General features: G+C 40.2%; 1 protein-coding gene and 1 long non-coding RNA gene across 18 annotated transcripts in view; one reads left to right on the top strand and one right to left on the bottom strand.

Annotated features, from left to right (window-relative positions):
* The window catches only part of CFAP54 (cilia and flagella associated protein 54), a 297,401-nt gene extending 288,287 nt beyond the window's left edge, over nucleotides 1–9,114 (bottom strand). For all 15 annotated transcript variants that reach the window (XR_005370580.1, XR_005370581.1, XR_005370582.1 and 12 more), the window contains exons 1-2: nucleotides 8,762–9,114; nucleotides 229–334 (exon numbers count right to left, since the gene is read on the bottom strand). Coding sequence is in view for 11 of the 15 variants with exons in the window: in XM_038558716.1 (XP_038414644.1) it covers nucleotides 229–334; nucleotides 8,762–9,090 (435 nt within the window). In the remaining 4 variants the exon portion in view is untranslated. The remainder of the gene's footprint in view (nucleotides 1–228; nucleotides 335–8,761) is intronic.
* LOC111090051 overlaps nucleotides 1–20,563 on the top strand; it is a 48,878-nt gene that overhangs the window by 19,569 nt on the left and 8,746 nt on the right. The gene's annotated exons all lie outside the window — the stretch shown is intronic.

Here is a 20,563-nt window from a genome sequence, read left to right as displayed (position 1 = left end):
CCAGCTATCTTTCTATTCGGGAATCTCTCACCTCTGGAGAATCTCAACTACAAAATTAAAAAACAAACACTTTTTTGGTTACTGTGCCTCATTAAAATTTGTAGCATTCATTCATATTTTTCCAAGAAAAAAAATCAAATAATGTAAAACAGGAATCGTATCAAACTAAATAATAATAATTACCCAAGTAAGTTTCATTTAGGCCCTTTTTACTCCAGAGGCACTTACTTTCATTTCACAAAGGCTATCTCCAACCTTCAGAAGCTTTTCATTGTAATAGGCAGCTGGCAGCCGGGGGGCATATTTGGTCCAGATATTAAACAAAGAGGTGGCACTGTAAAAATCATAAAATAAAATCTTATTTTCAAAGTCAGCAGGAAACCTCAATTAATTACTAACAATCCTTAAAAAGTTATTTTGTACTGTCTTTCCAATGTGCCTTACTGTTAATGTCTAATTATTACTAAATAGTTAAAATAATTGCTTCCTTTATTCTATGCACTGATTGAAGCTCTTTAAAAAAAAAAATTATTCATTTGAAAGAGAGAGTGGGGAGAGAGCACAAGCAGAAGGGGCAGAGGGAGAAGCAGACTCCCCGCTGAGCAGGAAGCCTGAGGCAGGGCTTCATCCCAGGACTCTGGGATCATGACCTAAGCCAAAGGCAGATGCTTAACAGACTAAGCCACCCAGGCGCCCCTGATCCAAGCTCTTTATATGCATTTTTTAAAACAGATTTTGCTTTCTTTTTTTTTTTTTTTTAATTATTTATGGTAGTCACAGAGAGAGAGAGAGAGAGAGAAGAGAGAGGCAGAGACATAGGCAGAGGGAGAAGCAAGCTCCATGCACCGGGAGCCCGACGTGGGATCCGATCCCGGGTCTCCAGGATCGCGCCCTGGGCCAAAGGCAGGCGCTAAACCGCTGCGCCACCCAGGGATCCCCAGATTTTGCTTTCTAAAGTAGTTTCAGGTTCATAGAAAAATTGAGCAAAAGTTATGCAGTATCCCCATATACTGCATGTCCCACACATATGCACAGCCTTCCAACCCACCACCTCCCCCCAGTTACCAACATCCTCCACCATAGTGGTATATTTGTTACAACTCATGAATCTACATTGACACATCATTATCACCCAACATCTACAGTTTATTTTACGGTTTAGTATTAGCAGTTATACATCCTCTGGGTCTGGAAAAATGTATAATGATGTGTATCCATCATTATACTATCACACAGAATAGTTCCACTGCCCTAAAAATCTTCTGTGCTCTGCCTATGTATGCATCACTCTCTCCCTCCCAGAACCCCAGGCAACCACTGAGCTTTTTATTATCCCTACAGTTTTGCCTGTTTCAAAATGCCATTTGGTTGGAACCATACAACATGTAGCCTTTTCAAACTAGCTTCTTTCACTTAGTAATACACATTTAATATTCCCTCATATTTTTTATGGCTTGATAGCTCATTTCATTTTAATGCTAAATAATATTCCATTGTCTAGATATACCACATTTTATTCATCCATTCACTTACTTAAGGGTATCTTTTTTGCTTTCAAGTTGTGGCAATCGGAATAAAGCTGCTATACACATCCATGGGCAGATTTTTGTATGGACATAAGTTTTCAATTCCTTCGGGTAAATACCAAAAAGCCTGATTGCTGGATTGTATGGTAAGAGTATGCTTAGTTTTGTAAGAAACCACCAAACTATCTTCCAAAGTGGCTGTACCACTTTGCATTCCCACTAGCAATGAATGCAGAGTCCCTGTTGCTCCACATCCTCCCCAGCATTGGGTGATGTCAGTGTTCTGGATTTTGGCCATTCTAATAGGTGTGTAGTGGTATCTCATTGTTTTAATTTTCATCTTCCTGATAATATATATTTTGGGGAGCATCTTTTCATATGTTTATTTGCCACTTGTATTATCTTCTTTGATGAAATGTCTGTTAAAGTCTTTGATCCATTTTTTAAGTCAAGTTGTTTGTTTTTTTATTAATTGAGTTTTTAAGAGTTGTTCATATATTTTGGATAACAGTCCTTTATCAGATGTCCTGGAGAAATACTTTCTCCCAGTCTGTGGCTTGTCTTTTCATTTTCTTGATGGTGTGTTTCACAAACCAAAGATTTTTAATTTTAATGAAGTCTTGCTTATCAACTCTTTCCTCATGGACTGTGGCTTTGGTGTTCTATCAACAAAGTCATTGTCAAACCCAAAGTCATCTAGATTTCTTCGGTTATCTTTCAGGAGTTCCATAGAATTTTACATTTAGGTTTGTGATCAATTTTGAGTTAATCTTTGTGAAAGGTATAAAGTATGTGCTAAGATTCAATTTTTGCATGTGGATGTCCAGTTTTCCCAGCACCATTTTTAAGAAGACTATCTTTGCTCTATCGTATTGCCTTTGCTCTTCTGTCAAAGAATCAATTGATTACATGTATATATGTCTATTTCTTGGCTCTCTGTTCTGTCTCAATGATGTATATTTTCATTCTTTCACTGATGCCACACTGTCTTGATTACTGTAGCTTTAGAGGAAGTCTTGATTGAAGTCAAGCTGTATCAGTCTTACAAATTTGTTCTCCTCCAAATTTGGAGAACTGGATTGGCTGTTCTGGGTCTTTTGCCACATGCGTTTTTGTTTTCATTTCATTCCACAACAACCTTCAGATAGGTAATATCAATATCCCAGGTATATAGTTGATAAAACTGAAGCTCATTATATCCACGATCTTAACTAGTATTATCACTATACTTGCCTGTCCTCTGGAATGTAAACTATCTGAGGGCAAGGACTTTGACTATGTTATTCATTGCCCAGCCTCAAGAGTAGTGAATATCTAGTATATATATGTCCTCAACAATTATTTGTTGAAAGAAAAAATGAATAAATGACTAGGAAAAAAATTCCTTGTTCTTAGTAAGAGTTCAAGGATTTCACTATCGAGTCAGTCCATTAGGGTTCTATTTCTTTTCACCATGTAAACCAAAATAAAACATATAGTATTCTCAAAATGGTTTCTAATTAGTTTCAAAGGGTAGCAGATTACTGCTTATTTTGTTCATTCATTTAGTTAACATTAATCCTTCCCACTCTCTCAGAAATTACAAATGCCTCTAGGAAAAATCCAAATTTTCCTTAACAGTTTTTGAATCCTATCTCATAAATTTCTAGATGAGGACAGCGCTGTGTACTAAATGAATATGTGTCCTCATGAAGTTCTTATGTTGAAGTCCTCGCCCATGGTGAGGCTGTATTTGGAAAAAGGTGCTCTGAGGAAGTAATTAAGGTTCAATAATTCAGGTTAAATAAGGTCATAAGGGTGGAGCCCTGGTCTGATAGCATTAACACCCATCTAAGAACACTAGAGAATTTGCTTTCTCTCCTTCTTTGTACTTGCTCAGAGGCAAGGTTATATGAAGACAAAGTGGTCTTCTGCAAGCCAGGAAGAGCGCTGACACCAGAAACTGACCTTGCAAGACCTTAACCTGGGACTTCTAGTCTCCAGAACTGTGAGAAAATAAATGTCTGTTGTTTAAGCCACCCAAACTATGGTGTTCTGTTATGGCAGCCCAAACTAATTTGTAATTACTAATTAGTAATTAATAGCCCAAATTGACTAATACAGGTTGGAATGTAAACTTAGGGACTGAAGATGGCTCAAGTACTTATGATATATATGTTTAGATCTTATCAGAACAACCTCAACAGAAACATGTCAATTAATTCAAATAATTAAGTGACAGTGATTGATTACAAGGGAGAGGTAGGGGACAGGATATTCTTGCCTTCTTCAACTGATAAATAATATTTTGGCGGGCAGCCTGGGTGGTTCAGCAGTTTAGCGCCGCCTTCAGTCCAGGGTGCGATCCTGGAGACCTGGGATTGAGTCCCTGCATGGAGCCTGCTTCTCCCTCTGCCTGTATCTCTGCCTCTCTCTCTCTCTCTCTCTCTCTCTCTCTGTGTCTCTCATGAATAAATAAATAAAATCTTTAAAAAATATATTTTGGAAATATATGTATATACTTGTATATATGTGAAAATATATACATGTACCAAATACAGCCATAGAAGTTTTAAAAGGAAGAGATTTTTTTTTAACTTTTCACTTTCATTTGCTGCTTCATGAAATGTCACAGTATTAGAATAAATACAATGGATCCCAAAAGTCAGCTAGAATTCTTAAATTATGTAGATGAAAGACTTAATGCTTTCCAACCTTAAAGATGAGATAATGATGACTATGTTTATTACTCATAAAAGAAAAATACCCACTTTGTTAAATCAATCAAGGTTATATAATAAGATAATTTTTTTAAATGAACTTTAAGTTCAAGTTAAGACTGTTCACTGGGAATGGCTTACGTAATGACTAAACAAGGAAAATATAATATACACTATATAATGTGCATCATTTAAGAAAACATTAATATCTTTTGGATTGCTGATTTATTATAGTTGCTGCTGAATAGTTAGAAATCTCTAAAATAGAAAATCAAGACTATATAAACAGAATATGTTAATCTCATTTGGTTATAACAAAAGCATATCTTTAAAAAGATCTATCATACTCTGAATATAATAACATTGCCAGTATGATCAAACTCTGTATTTTAGATACTGTGAATCTTTATGCTTATGTAAGTTCCTATAGTCATAAAAACTTTTTTATTCTAAAAAATAATCATTTATCAAATATGTTATAAAAGCAAATCCTACCTCCTGTATTCTTAATTGGCCTCCAAATTGTCATTCTTGCTCCATTTGGAAAAGATTAGATAAACATATATAAAATATTAAATGAGGTTAATCCCTTGCCCAAAACTACCCAATGGTTTCCCACTGCATTTGGAATAAAGGCAAACGCCATAAAAGGCCTCTAAAACCTTCCACAGCCTCACCTATGCCTCTTATCTCACCTCATACCACTGCACTCATACTCACTAAGCCATGCTTACTGGGCCTCTGTTCATTCCTCCCAAGTCTCTGGCTCTTTCCTGCCAAGATCTTCCTATATGCTTGTTCCCTCTGTTTATCCTCTCTCCTTGCCTGGTAGCCTTCTAATCTCAGCTTAATGTCACCTCCTTCATCGTTTGTCTGAAAGTGGGTCCCTGCTGCGTTCTCTTTAAGCCTCTGCTTAAGTTTCACCTATTCTGACCACATTATTGGAAATTGCAATCTCCTATCTCCTACTCCATAACCCTTCCTCTCTTTAGCTTTCGTCCCAGCATTTATTACTTTCGAGGTTACCATAAAATGAACTTCTTTACTGTTTATTGCCTACTTCCTCCTCTAGAATATAAGCACCATGAAGACAAGGATCCTTGTTTGGTGCACTGCTGTATCCCCCACACCTAGTACAATGCCTGGCACATGTTAAGTGCTCAGTAGCTTCTTCTTTCATAGCACTTGTTTGTATGCTGACTTAATGACTCATTGAAACCTAACCTCTCTCTGTCTCTCTCTCTCTCGTTCTTGCTCTCTTGACTGTAAACTCCATGAGCACAGATTCCCTATCTATTTTGCTCATCATTATATAACCTATGGCTAATGCATTGCTGGGTACATAGCAGGCATTCAATAAAAGCTGTGTAAATAAATAAATAAATACCTAAATTGTGTAAGAGGTTGTTAGATTGCTAAGGACCATGTCAATCATTAATGTTTGTGATTCTCTTACAGTCTCTTTAAAGATGGGACAAAAAATAAATAAATAAATAAAGATGGGACAGATACTGTACTTAACAACTGGCCCAGGTCTACTTTCCCATATATAATAATAATTATTGAAAATACAAGGATAATAATCCTTGAATTCTTTCAATATCAAATACTCATTGAAAGTTTGCTCTACCCCAATCACCAGGCTAGTTGCTAGATAGAAAAATGAAAAACAGACACATTATCCAAAGTCAGCAGGGAGGTTATATTCTAATGGGGGAAATGGATAATGCACGAGAAAACAAATAAATAAAAAACATAAATGGGTGGTTGAACCTGCACTAAGTAGGAAAGGCCACTCAACAGAGGTAAGAACTGAGCTAAGCCCTGATGGAAAAGAAGGAGCCAGATATTTGAAAAGCTGAGGATAAAACATTTCAGACAAAGGCGACAGCAAATATAAAGGCCCTGGGATGAAAAATACAGTATCTGCCTCCCTGGAAAGTCCTGAGAGAGAAGTGAGGGATGGGTTGAGATGGAAGAAGCAGGCAGAGCCAGATGCTCAGACCCTAGAAGACAGAAGTCGTAAATTTATTCTAAAAGGAATGGGAAAAAAAAAGGAAAAAAAAATAAAAAATAAAAAATAAAAGGAATGGGAAGCAATAGAAAGTCTTGAGATAGGAGAGTGGGTGGTTGATTTATAAAGGTTACCCCGACTGCTAAAGTGAAGGATAGACTTGAGACTCCAGAGGCTGTGGGGAAAGCACAATATATAGTGGTTTGAACTATAATGCTCGTTCTCGAAATGTGAAGAAAATGTGCTATCTAAGGCACAAGAGCAGAAGTGTTTTAAATAGAAATATATATAGCTAGGTATGTAATGCATTTTCCTTGGTCAAGTCGTGGTTCTCATCTTACTTGGCCCATCAGCAGGATTTGCCATCGTTTTTTGTTTTGTTTTTTTTTCCAAAGATTTTATTTATTTATGAGAGACACACAGAGAGAGGCAGAGACAGAGGTCGAGGGAGAAGCAGGCTCCGAGAGACACACAGAGAGAGGCAGAGACAGAGGTCGAGGGAGAAGCAGGCTCCACGCAGGGAGCCCAATGTGGGACTAGATCCCAGGACCCTGGGATCACACCCTGAGCCAAAGGCAGATGCTCAACCACTGAGCCGCCCAGGTGTCCCAGGATTTGCCACCGTTAATCAACTATTCCTTCCTACTTTCAAACAGTTTGTCTCCCTGACTTCCAGCACACCACACACTTACTGGTTTTCCTCCCACCTCCTTGGCCACTCCTTCTTAGTCTCTGCCACTTTCTTATCTTCTCTACAGGTCAGTGTTGGAGCGTCCCATGGTTCAGTCTTCAGACTCTCCTTTTCTCCGTCTACACCAACTCCCTTAGCTATCCCATCAAGTGTCATGATTTAAATATCATTAATATGCTGACAAATCTCAAATGTCTCTCTGCTTTGACCTCCAGACTCAAATGACCAACTATCTACATAATAGTTCTGCTGGGATGTTGAATTACATTTCAATCTTAATATATCTGAAATTAAACTCTTGGGATGCCTGGCTGGCTCAGTCAGTGGAGCATGTGACTCTTGATCTTGTGGCTGGGTTCCAGCCCCGTATTGAGTATAGAAATTACTTAAAAATTAAAAAAAAAAAAAAAAAAAAAAAAAAAACACCTAAACTCTTTATCTGCCTCTCTCCTACCAGAAACCTGTTCTTCCCACAGTCTCAATCCCATGCCAGGAACCTCACACTTCATTCTCCCTTGTGCCTAACTCTTCCTACAGAAATCTTCATCACTTGCTGTTCTATCTCTTTTTTTCATCTTTCTCAAAGGCCACTTTTCTCAATTTACCCTGACCATGCTCCCAGCCACCCCCATTCTAAATTTCAGTGTCATAACTTACCTTCCATCCTCACACTCTGCTCTAATCTTCTCCCTAACACTTCTTTCCCCATAAAATGATTTCTCTTATTTGCTTAGTAGCTGTCTGTAGTAACAAAAATATATGCTCCGTGAGGGTACAAATTGTCCTACCTTTTGTGAATTTGATGTTTTCCTAGTTCCTAGAATGGTACCTGCTACACAGATGTTCAATAAATAGTTGAATTTATTAATGAATAACAAATATAAGTTAAAACTATGTCTTCATATTAATTAAATGCATGAATAAAAAATAAAAGTGGAGGGATCCCTGGGTGGCTCAGCGGTTGAGCGCCTGCCTTCAGCCCAGGGCCTGAACCTGGAGTCCCGGGATGGAGTCCCTTGTCAGGCTTCCTGCATGGAGCCTGCTTCTCCCTCTGCCTGTGTCTCTGCCTCTCTCTCTCTGTCTCTCTCTCTGTGTCTCTCACGCATAAATAAATAAAATCTTAAAAACAATTAAAAAATAAAAGTGGAAATTACTTCAGCTGGTATTCTTTGACATTTGTCTACATTGGTAACTGTTCGGTTTGCAAGGTATTTTGACTGGGAAAGAAAGATGGTAACATAATCAAGAAAGATCCTTTAAAAATAAGTCATTTGACGTTCGGTGATAACATGGGGATAGAAAGCCCCCAAAAAGGCAAACACATGTGCAAAATGAGTTACAAAAATCAGTAAAAAAAAAAAAAAAAATCATTGTGATCCTAACAGCAATACAAAACGGAATTCACGTGCACGTTCACAGAATCACATACTTCGCGGCATCAAGAACTTTTTCAAAAACCGAAGCTACCTCAAAGTCATGCCTTTTGCTTCACACACAAAATGTACCCACCACGTGGCAAGTGAGGCCCTGAGTGCGTCACACATTTTCTTGGCAAGTGGGAGGGACTGCGGGGCACTCCGGGGAACGGTGAGTTAGGAGAACGCTTCTGGGTAGGTTTTGAGTTTGACCCGGGCAGGAAGCCAAGGTATAACCCTGACCAGGGGTTAAGGACTGTCCTCGCAACGAGCCTCCACTTCCGAATCGTCGTGGTCGTCTCCAGGGCCTCCGCGCTGACCTAGCTGCGGCCCCGCGGGCGCAGCCGCCAGGGCATCTCCCCACGAGCCGCCCTTCTCCGGCCGGCGCCCGGCGCCCGCGCCCTGCCTCCGCTTACCAGTGCCGGTGGAACTCGTGCTTCTGCTCCTCCGTTGTCGCCAACGCCTTCTTTCTCCTCATAAAGCCTAGTAATTCCCGGATTTCCCTCTCGCAGGAGGCCAGCAGCGGGTTTTTAGCGTCCAGGGGCCCATAAAACACGGCGAGGGGCAGAGAGCTCTCGAGGCAGGCGGAGCGAGGCACTGGGCTCGGGGAGCTCTCCTTGGACTCCGCGGGCGACTCGGAGAGGGCGTTCGAGGTCGGGGGAGGGGTCGGCGGCGGTCCCGGCGGGGACAGGGAAGTGGGAGAGTGGTTGAAGGGAGAGGTCGCGGAGGCGCCGAGCGCCGCCATGTTGGCGGGACCCCGGCCGGCCGAAGTGTGTGTACACGCGGTTGCCTGGCGACGGTCTCGCGGCAACCGGGCCTCCCGCGCGCTTTCGGGAAAACACAGCGACCCCTGGAGGGCGAAGGAAGAGAGAGCCCGGTCCAGAAAGGAACGACGCTCCTGGGGGCTTTTTTTCTTTCTTTCTTTCTTTTTTTTTTTTCTTTTGCCCTCTTGCTCACTGGCCCCCCGCGGTAGGAGAGAAGAGAGAAGATTGTGCGCAGAGAGCCCGCGGATAGTAGAGCCAAAAACTTACAATAGCAAATTCAGACTATACTCGTTTTCCATTTCGACCACTTAATGACGATAACGATTATTAACATGTGCCAGGCGTTGTTCTAAGCGTTTGTCACATAATCTCATTGATCTCATTTAATCGTGATAACAGCTTTATCACGTAGGGTATTAGGAGTAGCTCCATTTCCCAATTTAATACACCAAAGTTCACGCATCAAAGTCAGAGTAAACCGTAGTGTCGGGGACCAGATCCCCCAGCCTTCGGACTCCAAAGCCTGGGCTCAAAATGAATAAGCTTCACTGGCCATCCAAAAAAAAAAACCTAACCTTATCAATAAAATCAAAATTAGGAAAATATCTGACAATTTAAGAATCAAGTTCGTGGGACGCCTGGGTGGCTCAGTGGTTGAGCATCTGTCTTCAGCTCAGGTCGTGATCCCGGGGTCCTGGAATCGAGTCCCGCATCGGGTTCCCCATGGAGGAGCCTGCTTCTCCCTCTGCCTGTGTCTCTGCCTCTTTCTGTGTGTCTCTCATGAGTAAACAAATAAAATCAAGTGCATGCAAATGATCCATTCTCTTCCCTCTTTTTGTACCTTGAGGTCTGTAACTGTGGAAATGATGTCTGTGCCTAATAAGGTTACATTATAGTTCTTCATTTATGTTTCCCCTTACTCTAATTATCACTGTATTCTAAATAAGCATTTCACTTGAAATTAACTGCCGGATATTAATGCATACTTGCGGCTTCAAGTGTTAACTCTCAAAATACTTTAGCGTTTTAAACTGATTTTAGGTCTTCTGATTGGGAAAACTGTATGCCCTAAGGAAAATATGTGAGGACAAGGGAAGTTCTTCTTTCCCTGCGTATTATGGGCAACAATAAGTTCATTTACTTACTTAAGGTATAAGTTTTAACTCATAGAGAACCTGCTTGCTTTATAAATTAGGCAATGCCAAAAATTAAGAGAAGAAACAAATGTTTGATGTCTTAGAAAAATAGATTTTTAACACTGAAAAGTGTTACTGGTTCTGTCACACATAAGAATAAATAAAGATAGTGACCCTAACACCCTGTGAGCCCAATTTTCCACTTAAGATTAAGAAGCTTATTGGACCACAGCCTGATTTCTTTCAGGTCTGACCTAATTTCTTGCAGGCTCTGTGGGCCTGTGCTAATTTATGAGGCTGGCCTAATATGTCATGTGCACTGTACTCTAATATTCTTTGAAGGAAAATGATGATGATTTTGTTCTTCAGAACAGGTAATTGTGACCCAAGAACCTTTCTTGTCAAGACACTTCACTGTAGGAGTTCAATTCTCCAGTCAGGATATAGAAATCATTATTTAAGATTTTATCTTGTCTCTAAGTGAGCAGTAAAAATGTTAAAATCATTATTTAAGATTTTATCTTGTCTCTAAGTGAGCAGTAAAAATGTTTAGGCCTTTAAGATTTTAGGCCTAGGGATCCCTGGGTGGCGCAGCGGTTTGGCGCCTGCCTTTGGCCCAGGGCGCGATCCTGGAGATCCGGGATCGAATCCCATGTCAGGCTCCCGGTGCATGGAGCCTGCTTCTCCCTCTGCCTGTGTCTCTGCCTCTCTCTCTCTCACTGTGTGCCTATCATGAATAAATAAAAATTTAAAAAAAAAAAAAAAAAAGGATTTTAGGCCTAAAGAAGTAATTCATTCTTGGGGCATTTACAAAAAGTATTAATAGATCTTCTTTTTGAAAAAATGAGCTTGATAAATTCTTTCTGTTCTCATCTTCTCCTTTTTCTCACATAACGGACTGGTCTATTTCGGATCAAAAGCTGATGTAATTTGCCACTGAGTTCTACCTATTATATCGATGAATGTGAAACTGCAGGATAAAATTAAAGTGGTCATAGAGGAGGAAGGAAAAGAAAAATAAAACACATGAAGTGGGGGTTCTTTCCCCTCTCGATCTGTCTATTCTCACAATCTTACTAAGTGTGCAGGCACTTACATTTCAATATCACCAGTAAAAGAAAAAGTGACTTATTAAATTCAGATACTTGAATTATGTATCTTAGTCATAGCATTGCATCTTAGTCATTTTCTTCCTTGCAAATACACAGTTGACAATGCTTCACTTGCAGTAGTTTTTAAAAGCTTGTCTGAATATTTAAATGGCTGCTGTACTCTGAATCATCATCGTGCTAAGATGGAAGTTTCCATTTTGTTCAGTTTATATTTGAAGCACTTTTTTTACATTTTTCAAAGTATTATCTTTCTTGTAATGAGATGAAGCTATTAGAATATCTTTTCTACTCCCTTGTCACTTCACTTTATTCTTTCCACTGTAGTGAAAGAATGGAACCCGGCAACTATTGTGTCTGGAAGGGCTAAATAATGTAAATAGCTTCCTTATAAATAATGTAAATTGCTGTTTCCTTATAATTAGCGTCTCTGCAGGCTGCAAGGATCCTTTGTGCTCATTCAAAAGTCTTTCTCATCTAAAGTTACTGTTAGAGAAGGAATAAATAAGGTTAGTACTCTTTCTATTCCTAATTTAGTAGTTAATCATTTGGGCTGTCCCAAACATGTACCTATATATGATCTTTAAAAAAAAAAAAAAGCCTCCAAAGATCTCCTTTTCCTACCTCACCACCTAATATTTAAACTTTTTAAAAAACTTCTCCATCCTTTCATTTAGTCAAACACAACAATTTCTTTAGCATGTCGTACAATGCATAGGTGAACCCACACATTCCTCATAAGAAGCAGATGACACACAACTAACCACAATAAAAAAAAAAAAGGTATGCTGTGAAATGTGCCGTAATAAAGATTTTTTAAACACTGTAGGAGTCCAAAGATGAAGTTTGGAACTGGAGAAAGAACAGACGATTCTGGAGGTTATATTTTAGCGCTAGGCTGTCTCTGCTCCTCATTAATAGAAAGCCCCTTGCAACAGGGATTTGCCTATTTACTGTGATAACCCAGCACCAGAGCCTGGAACCTGGTACAGAGTAGTATGGCTTCATAAATCTTTGTTGGAATGAATGAATGGGAAAAAAAATAAGACAACATTTAAAAGGATATCACTGATTGAGAGAAAAGCCTGAGTTAGGAACAAAGTTATAAACATACATGGTGAGTTCCATAAATCATCTGTCTAGTGTGGTGAACCAAAGACTATAGTAGATCCAGGGGCAAAAGGTGAAGCAGAAAGAGAAGCATGATCAAATATAAGGCGTAGTTGGAAGATGTGCTAAGAAATTTTGATTTAGTTATGTATTCAGTGGGAATCCGTGGAAAAATAGTGTAATTAAAAACAGTAAAGATTAAAAACCCAAATTCTGGAGCCAGCAAACATGGTTTGAATTCCCACTCCTTCCACGTTGCTTAACTTCACTGTGTTGTGGTTTCCTCATCTGTAAGATGGAGCAAAATAATACTACTACTTAACTCAGTTTTGTTTTGTTTAGAATTAAAGGAATTAATATGTGTAAAACCCATAAAACAGCGCCTGGCATATAGTAAAGGCTATATAAATGTTTGCTGAGATAATTACTCACTTGGAACTACCAGAAGTTCCTAAACAGAAAAGAATACAATCCAGCCTGTATTTTTCGTGTTTTAGAAGGGAAACAATGATAGCAGAATAAAAGATGGATTGGGGTCAAGAAGGTTACATCTGATCTCAGGTACACAAATTATCACAATGATTATATACTGTCAATCATGAGACAGAAGGAGCCAAACTAAAACCACAGATAGACATTGAAGGAGAATCCATAGGAAACTAAATTTTAATCAATATAGTAAAAGAAGAGTCGAGTCACAGAGTAACATGTAATTGATATAATAATTATGAATATAGTATGTATGTAATATATACAAAATAGTTGTAAAAATAGTAGAAGAAATTCTAACATGCATTTATTATTTTTTTTCCCTTAGGATTTTATTTATTTATTTATTTATTTGAGAGAGAGAAATAGCAAAAGATAGCATGAGCAGGGGTAAGGGCAGAGGGAGAAGGAGATTCCCGGCTGAGCAGGGAACCAGATGTGGGGCTCGATTCTAGCACCCCAGGATCATGACCTAAGCTGAAGGCAGATGCTTAACCAACTGAGCCACCCAGGCACCCCTGTATCCATTATTCTAACATGTAATGTATTTATGGTCTTGAAGTAAAGACTTTCCTAAAAAGTACAAAAGTAAAAGTAAAAGGAAGTAAAAGAAAGAAAAATACTAATGAACTTGAATATATTATAAATTTTTGGAAGGGTGAAAGATAGCACAGCCTAAAGTAGAAAAGCCACACACTGGAAAAATATATTTGTAATATATAGCCTACTGTGTGAGCACTACGTCGATAAATATCAACAGCAGGTTCAGATAAAGATACTTCAGATAAAGATACTGCTTGGGTGAATTAAACAGGTTTACTTATCACAGGCTCCCAAAGGAAGTCAGTGTGTAGTCAGGACATATAGCAAAGAGAACAGCAACATTACCCAGGATAGATGGGGATATCTGTTTCTAAAACCCAAAATCTTCCCATGTGGTACACAGTTCTAGGTGGTAATATCCCTGAAGCTTCCAAGTCTTTTGTGCTTGAACAAGTATCTGCAATTCCTCTGGGGTGCACTATTGCTTCCAACTTAACACTTTGGTGTGAACAGTTTTCAGATACTCCTGCCTGGCCCTTCCACCCATAACAACTCTAGTGCCACAGGTTAGGGATCCAGGATTAGGGCTCTGCTAAATATTAAATCTCCTCTTCGAGGGTAGTGAGGGCCCATAATTTCCATCACAGCAATTAATATCATATTTTTGCCTAGTCTGTCTTGAATTGTCTGGTTACACACATTGAGCGACATTTTCGTTGCCTCCTCATCCATCTTGCCTTATAAAACCATGGTCAGTTAGCCAACACCAGACACCCCTATAGGTAAAGGTACCTTGGTTGTCACTCTTGTCTGCCTGTCCATTATAGTAATTACATCAGTAGCCTCTGTTAGCTGCTACTACCTGGCTTTTGCCATTCTGGAATTGCAATGTCTCGACTAATATTATGAAGCTAAACTCCTTAGCAGGATGCTCTACTGTCAACTCTGGCCCACAGAAGACAGAAACTGTATCAAGCTTCTCCAAAGATCCTGGTGCTCCCGTTATCACTGCATTCTCTACATTCTCAGGGAAGCGAACATTCCCTGACCATCCCAGGGAACATAGCCAACCCGTGGGTTCTCAGGACGTACATAATAAGTGTATTCTAAGATTCCCACCTTTCTAAGCCTTCTGGTCCTTTCTTCAATATTATACCAAGGAGGTTTTGCCATCTACTTCATTTGCTAAAGAACATTATCAGGTCCACACTTCAAAAAGCCATCCTGTTAAATTATTAGGAATCCTGAATCACGGCTAAGTACCCCCATATTAATGAATTCTACTCTATTTAGCTTTGTGTTCTGTCCTCCTGGTCTAACGTACTCAAGATACACTCCTATACACATTTGCCCAGTTTCAGCTAACACCTATTAGCCAGATCCTGCAATTCCTCTGGCATGTGGGCTGTTTCTTCCCAGAGCTTGTATTTTCCTGTTCAGGCTGTGCTGAAACCTGACTTTGGTTTTTAGCCAGGTAGGTAATGGAGGGTGTTGGGGCATATCTTGAAGAAAACAAGAATCATCTTGAAAGGCACCTGCTTCAGATTAGATTATTGTATGTTCCCCCAGGCAAGCAGAGACTGTTTTGCTGTGACAAATGGTTAGAGGCTATTTCTACCCGCCTGGAAGGCTCAGAGTAATCTAGGAGCTCAAAATTCTTAGCCTTGTCTACCTAAACATCTTCATTTCAAGTCTCTGGCCCCATTCTTTTCTTGGAATCTTTGCTATATGATCAGATCCTTGGCCTGATTTTGAGCAAAGTCTACCTACAGTTGCCCCGAGCTGTAACAAAGCCACTCTGACTTTCAGAGCATGACTTAAGTTGTCAAATAATTGCCCTAAAACTAGAAAGAGAGAGAAAGTCTGTGTGTGTGGTGTGTGTACAAAAATTTTTTGCAAGACTGTCAATGCCTACAAAAGAAGCCACATCACAATTCCTTTAATTAATATTGCCCTCATACTGACTAAGCACAATAGCTATTTGATCTCCCCAAACCTTGTTGTATCTGCATCTCATCACAATTAAACTATGGGTGAAATCACTGCATGCCAGGGATTATTACCACACCACCTACCACTGCAATTGGCTCCCTATTGCTTTCAGACAGTGGGCAATTCAGCTCTAAAATCCCATCCTGAGGGTCCACTTTTTATAGCTCACTCCTCTGTGTTAACCTAGGTTTTCTGGAAAACAAGAGTTTGAGGCAAAAGCTTAAGTGTTACTGCTTTGTTTGGTAGTGCAATTCCCTGAGGCAAGAAAGAGGGAAATGGGAAGCCAGACAGGGACTGCAATGATTAATTTTATGTGTCCACTTGACTAGGCCAATATCTGCCTGGATAGCCAGCAAAATATTATTTCTGGTGTGTCTGTGAGGGTGTTCCTGGAAAATATTTGATAGACTGAGTAAAGAAGATCATCTCACCAATGTGGGTGGGTACCATCAGTCACTGAAGATCCAAATAAAACAAGAACACAAAGAAAAGGTGAATTTGCTCTCTCTGTCGGAGCTGGCACATCCATTTTCTTCTGACTTAGACATCAGCTTTCCTGGTTCTTGAGCTTTTTGGTCTTGGGCTGGAATTTAAACCACTGACAACTCTAGTTCTCAGGCCTTTGGACTTCAATTGAACTATACCTCTGGCTTTCCTAGTTCTCTCATTTGCAGATGGCAGAGCATGGAACACCTTAGCCTCCATAATCATGTGTATTAATACCTTATGTAAATATATATATATATCTTATTGGTCCTGTTTCTCTGGAGAATCCTAATACAAATATTGGTACTAAGACATGTCACTGGAGAATGAATACCCTAAACTGTCAAAGTGACTTTGGATCTGAGGGATGGGTAAAGGCTGGAAGACTTTCAAGGTGCATGCTAGAAAAGTCTATGTTGCTGTGAACGGGCGCCTAAGAGAAATTCTACTGAGCACCTAGGAAGGAAGAGGATAGCTACAGAGAAAGCCTCAGTCTTCTTAGAGAATACCTAAGTAATCCTGAACAGACTTTTGATAGAAATACTGATGGTAGAGGCCATTTTGATGAGGCCTGAGATGCAAATAAGGAACATGTTATTGGACAATGGAGGAACGGCCATCTTGTTATAAAGTGGCAAAGAACATGGATGAATTGCGTTCACATTCTGCTGTTTTGTGGAAGATAAAACTTGTGAATGATGAAATTGGATATTTAACTGAAGCTATTTCTAAGCAAAGTGTTGAAGGTGCAGCTTGGCTCCTCCTGACTGCTTATAATAAAATGTGAGAGGAGAGAAATGACTTCAGGATGGAATTGTCAAGCAAAAAAGAAACAGAATTTAAAGATTCGGAAAATTCTCAGCCTATTCATATTGTAAAAATTGAGAATGCTATTTGGAAGAGAACACTAAGAGTGTGGCTGAGTGACCATTTGATAAGATTAGTACAAATCAGCCATCTCAACAATGGCCAGGAGCTAGTAATTGAGACAAGAAAAGAATGACCTCAGGCAGCCCTGGTGGCTCAGCGGTTTAGTGCTGCCTTCAGCCCAGGGCCTGATCCTGGAGGCCCAAGATCAAGTCCCACATTGGGCTCCTTGCATGGAGCATGCTTCTCCCTCTGCCTGTGTCTCTGCCTCTGTGTGTGTGTGTGTGTATGTGTGTGTGTGTGTCTCATGAATAAATAAATAAAATATTAAAAAAAAAAAAAGAATGACCTCAAAGGCAATTCAGAAACCAGCTGGGCTGGCACTACTACTATCACAGACCCAGGTTGCAAGGGCTGGGGGACAGAGTGGTACCCAGCACCCATCACATCACAAGATCCTTGACAGCCCCAAGGGCAGCTCCATCAGGCTTCAGTGGCCTCCCCTCCAGAAGAACAAGCAGCAAACACTGGTGATCTCTGCCAGTGCACAGAATGCACAGGCCCGGGGCATATAGATGCCTCTACATAAGTTTCAGGTCCCCAGTCCTGAAGACTCCAGCCTAGGGCGGAGAACCACCTTGAGAGAGCCCCTGTAGGGCTGCACCACTGAGCTATGGGGGCAACATTGCTACCTCAGTGGGCTTGAAAGACAGAGCCTCAAGCTAAAAAGGATTATTCTTCAGCTTTAAGACTTAACGTTATTGGCCTCATTAGGCTTCTGGACTTACTTAGAACCTGTCACTCCTATCTTCTTGCCTATTTCTCCCTTCTGGAAAGAAAATGTCTATCCTGTGCCTTCCCCACCATTGTATTTTGGAAGCACATTACATGTTTGGTTTCACAGGTTCACAGCAAGACAGGAATTTGCCTCAGGAGAAATCTTACCTCAAGTTTCACTCATATCTGATGTAGATGATATTTAGATGAGACTTTACACGTAGGCTTTATTTTTTTTTTTTTTAATTTTTATTTATTTATTTATGATAGACACACAGTGAGAAAGAGAGAGAGGCAGAGACACAGGCAGAGGGAGAAGCAGGCTCCATGCAGGGAGCCCGACGTGGGATTCGATCCCGGGTCTCCAGGATCGCGCCCTGGGCCAAAGGCAGGCGCCAAACCGCTGCGCCACCGAGGGATCCCTACACGTAGGCTTTAAAGTTGGTGCAGAACAGGTTAAGATTTGAGGGGACTATTGGAAAGAAATGAATGTATTTTGCATATGATAAGAACATGAATTTGGGGGGGGGGGGGGTAGAAGTAGAATGCTGTAGACCAAATGTTTGTGGCCACCCTACCACTGAAAAAGTTCATATGTCAAATCCCAAAATCTAATGTGATGGTATTTGGAGGTGGGGACTTTAGCAATTGATGAGGTCCTGAGAATGAAGCCCTTGTGAATGGCATTAGTGCTTGTATAAAAGAGACCCCAGAGACCTCTCTCTACCCATCTGCTATGCGAGGACACAGCAAGAAGCCTACCATCTATGAAGCAAGAAATGGACTCTCACCAGACATTGAATCTTCCAGTGATTTGATCAGACTTCTAAGCTCTAGAACCAAAAAAATAAAGTTCTGCTGTGTAATATACCCAAATTATGGTATTTTTGTTATAGCAGCCCAAAAAGACTAAGATGAGGACAGATGGAAAGGAAATACAATGCTGGCCAATGAATCATGAAACACATAGCCATTTGCTCAGCCATGTGGGATAGCTCCCAACAGGCTATATAACTTTTTAATGTTTCATATCTTGGAATACTCTATAAGAAGGGGAGGTGGAGAGAAAAGGTCCCCGCTGTTTTCTTCCCATCCTCTGTACCCCATTGGTCAAGACTCATTTCCATGCTCCCAGGTTGGATCCCTGGCACCATAGGCAGCTACTGGGGATGCTGAATTTTGTACCTTGTGATATAGTGTTTCATCCTACTTCAAAAGTGATGGAAGGAGCCAGAAACTCCATATGGTAGCTTCAGGTGGTGGAACCAAGCAGGCCGCATGGAGTCAGTCGCCACAGCAGCTGCTGGAATGAAGCAAATGGTTGAGGGCCCAGTAATTGAGTGAAGACAAAGAAATCCAAGGCAGTGCATACAGTATGTCCAAAATACAAATTCTCTTGAATGCCAATGTTAGCAATACTCTAAGGAAAGCAGAACAGCAACATGGAAAGAGCCTGGATGCCCAACCCTGTGAAGCTACAATACTAGTCCTGGACCACCCACACCCAGATTATTATGTGAGATAAAAAATAAACTCCCATTTTGTTTAAGGACCAGTCGTTGTAGGAGTACCCAAAGCTATAATAAGCCATATGTCTTAGAAATTTCATGTCTGGGGATCCCTGGGTGGCGCAGCAGTTTAGCGCCTGCGTTTGGCCCAGGGCGCGATCCTGGAGACTCGGGATCGAATCCCACGTCGGGCTCCCGGTGCATGGAGCCTGCTCTCCCTCTGCCTCTCTCTCTCTCTCTCTCTCTCACTATCATAAATAAATAAAAATTTAAAAAAACGAAATTTCATGTCTTGAAATCAGCATGGATAATCATTTACAGTAAGTATAAAGCAGTCTGCTTGATTCTCTTTCTCCCTCTCCCTATGCTCCTCCCCCTGCTTGCTCGCTCTCTCAAATAAATAAATAAATCTTTTTAAAAATGTGAAAGTAGGGATCCCTGGGTGGCGCAGCGGTTTGGCGCCTGCCTTTGGCCCAGGGCGCGATCCTGGAGAACCAGGATCGAATCCCACATCGTGCTCCCAGTGCATGGAGCCTGCTTCTCCCTCTGCCTGTGTCTCTGCCTCTTTCTCTCTCTCTCTGTGACTATCATAAATAAATAAAAATAAAAAAATAAAATAAAAATGTGAAAGTAAAACTATTAATAGTTTGTTTTCCTAGAAAGATAGAATTGCAAGAATCTTTGTTCTGTATACTTTTCTGTACATTCCAACCTTTCCACAGTGAATATGTATTATTTTCATTGTAAAAAACTAATACTTTTTAACTAAAGCATAAAGATACATATACACAATAACAAAACTACAAATTAAAAATAGAAATTCCATATGCACGAATTACACAGAATTTCCATAACTATATCACTTGAGGGGACTTATCTAGAAGCACATTCTTGGACTATGTACTATTTGCTTCATTTACTAAATCAAAAAAGAGGCAGAAGTTTTTGATACATTCGGGCATTTTTAAGACTTAGGGTCCACATGGACCATTAAAATAGGCATATTTTCCTTAACTCCATGTCCTACCACTCTTATCTCTCCTTACCATTCCCCTACCACCAACTTTCTTCATTACACACAAATCCAAACACTATGATTCCAAGCTTACTACAAAGCAGGAAGTAAAAGGAAATATGCAAAGATACATAGTGACCCCAAAAACTGGCTCCCCCAAGGAAAAGCTTAAGAAGAGCAGAGATTGGAAGAGCACCATGAGGAGGTCTTTCTTGATATCAGGTCTATCATATAATATACTGTTCAAAGAAAAGCTGAAATTTTATCTGACTTTTGGGATTGGTCATAAACCGTAGGCTAATGATTTCCAAACCTTCTTACCATAATTCATGGCAAGAAATACAAAAAGTATGATGACTATACTTTTAATTTTGTTCTTGTCAGGAGGCTGCATATTTAATTCCTTTAGTTGTATCTCTTAC

This window comes from Canis lupus, chromosome 15, assembly GCF_011100685.1.
Source record: "Canis lupus familiaris isolate Mischka breed German Shepherd chromosome 15, alternate assembly UU_Cfam_GSD_1.0, whole genome shotgun sequence".
Classification (NCBI taxonomy): Eukaryota; Metazoa; Chordata; class Mammalia; order Carnivora; family Canidae; genus Canis; species Canis lupus.
The sequence above is the reverse complement of the archived record's forward strand: the minus strand, read 5'-3'. Positions and strand labels throughout refer to the sequence as shown.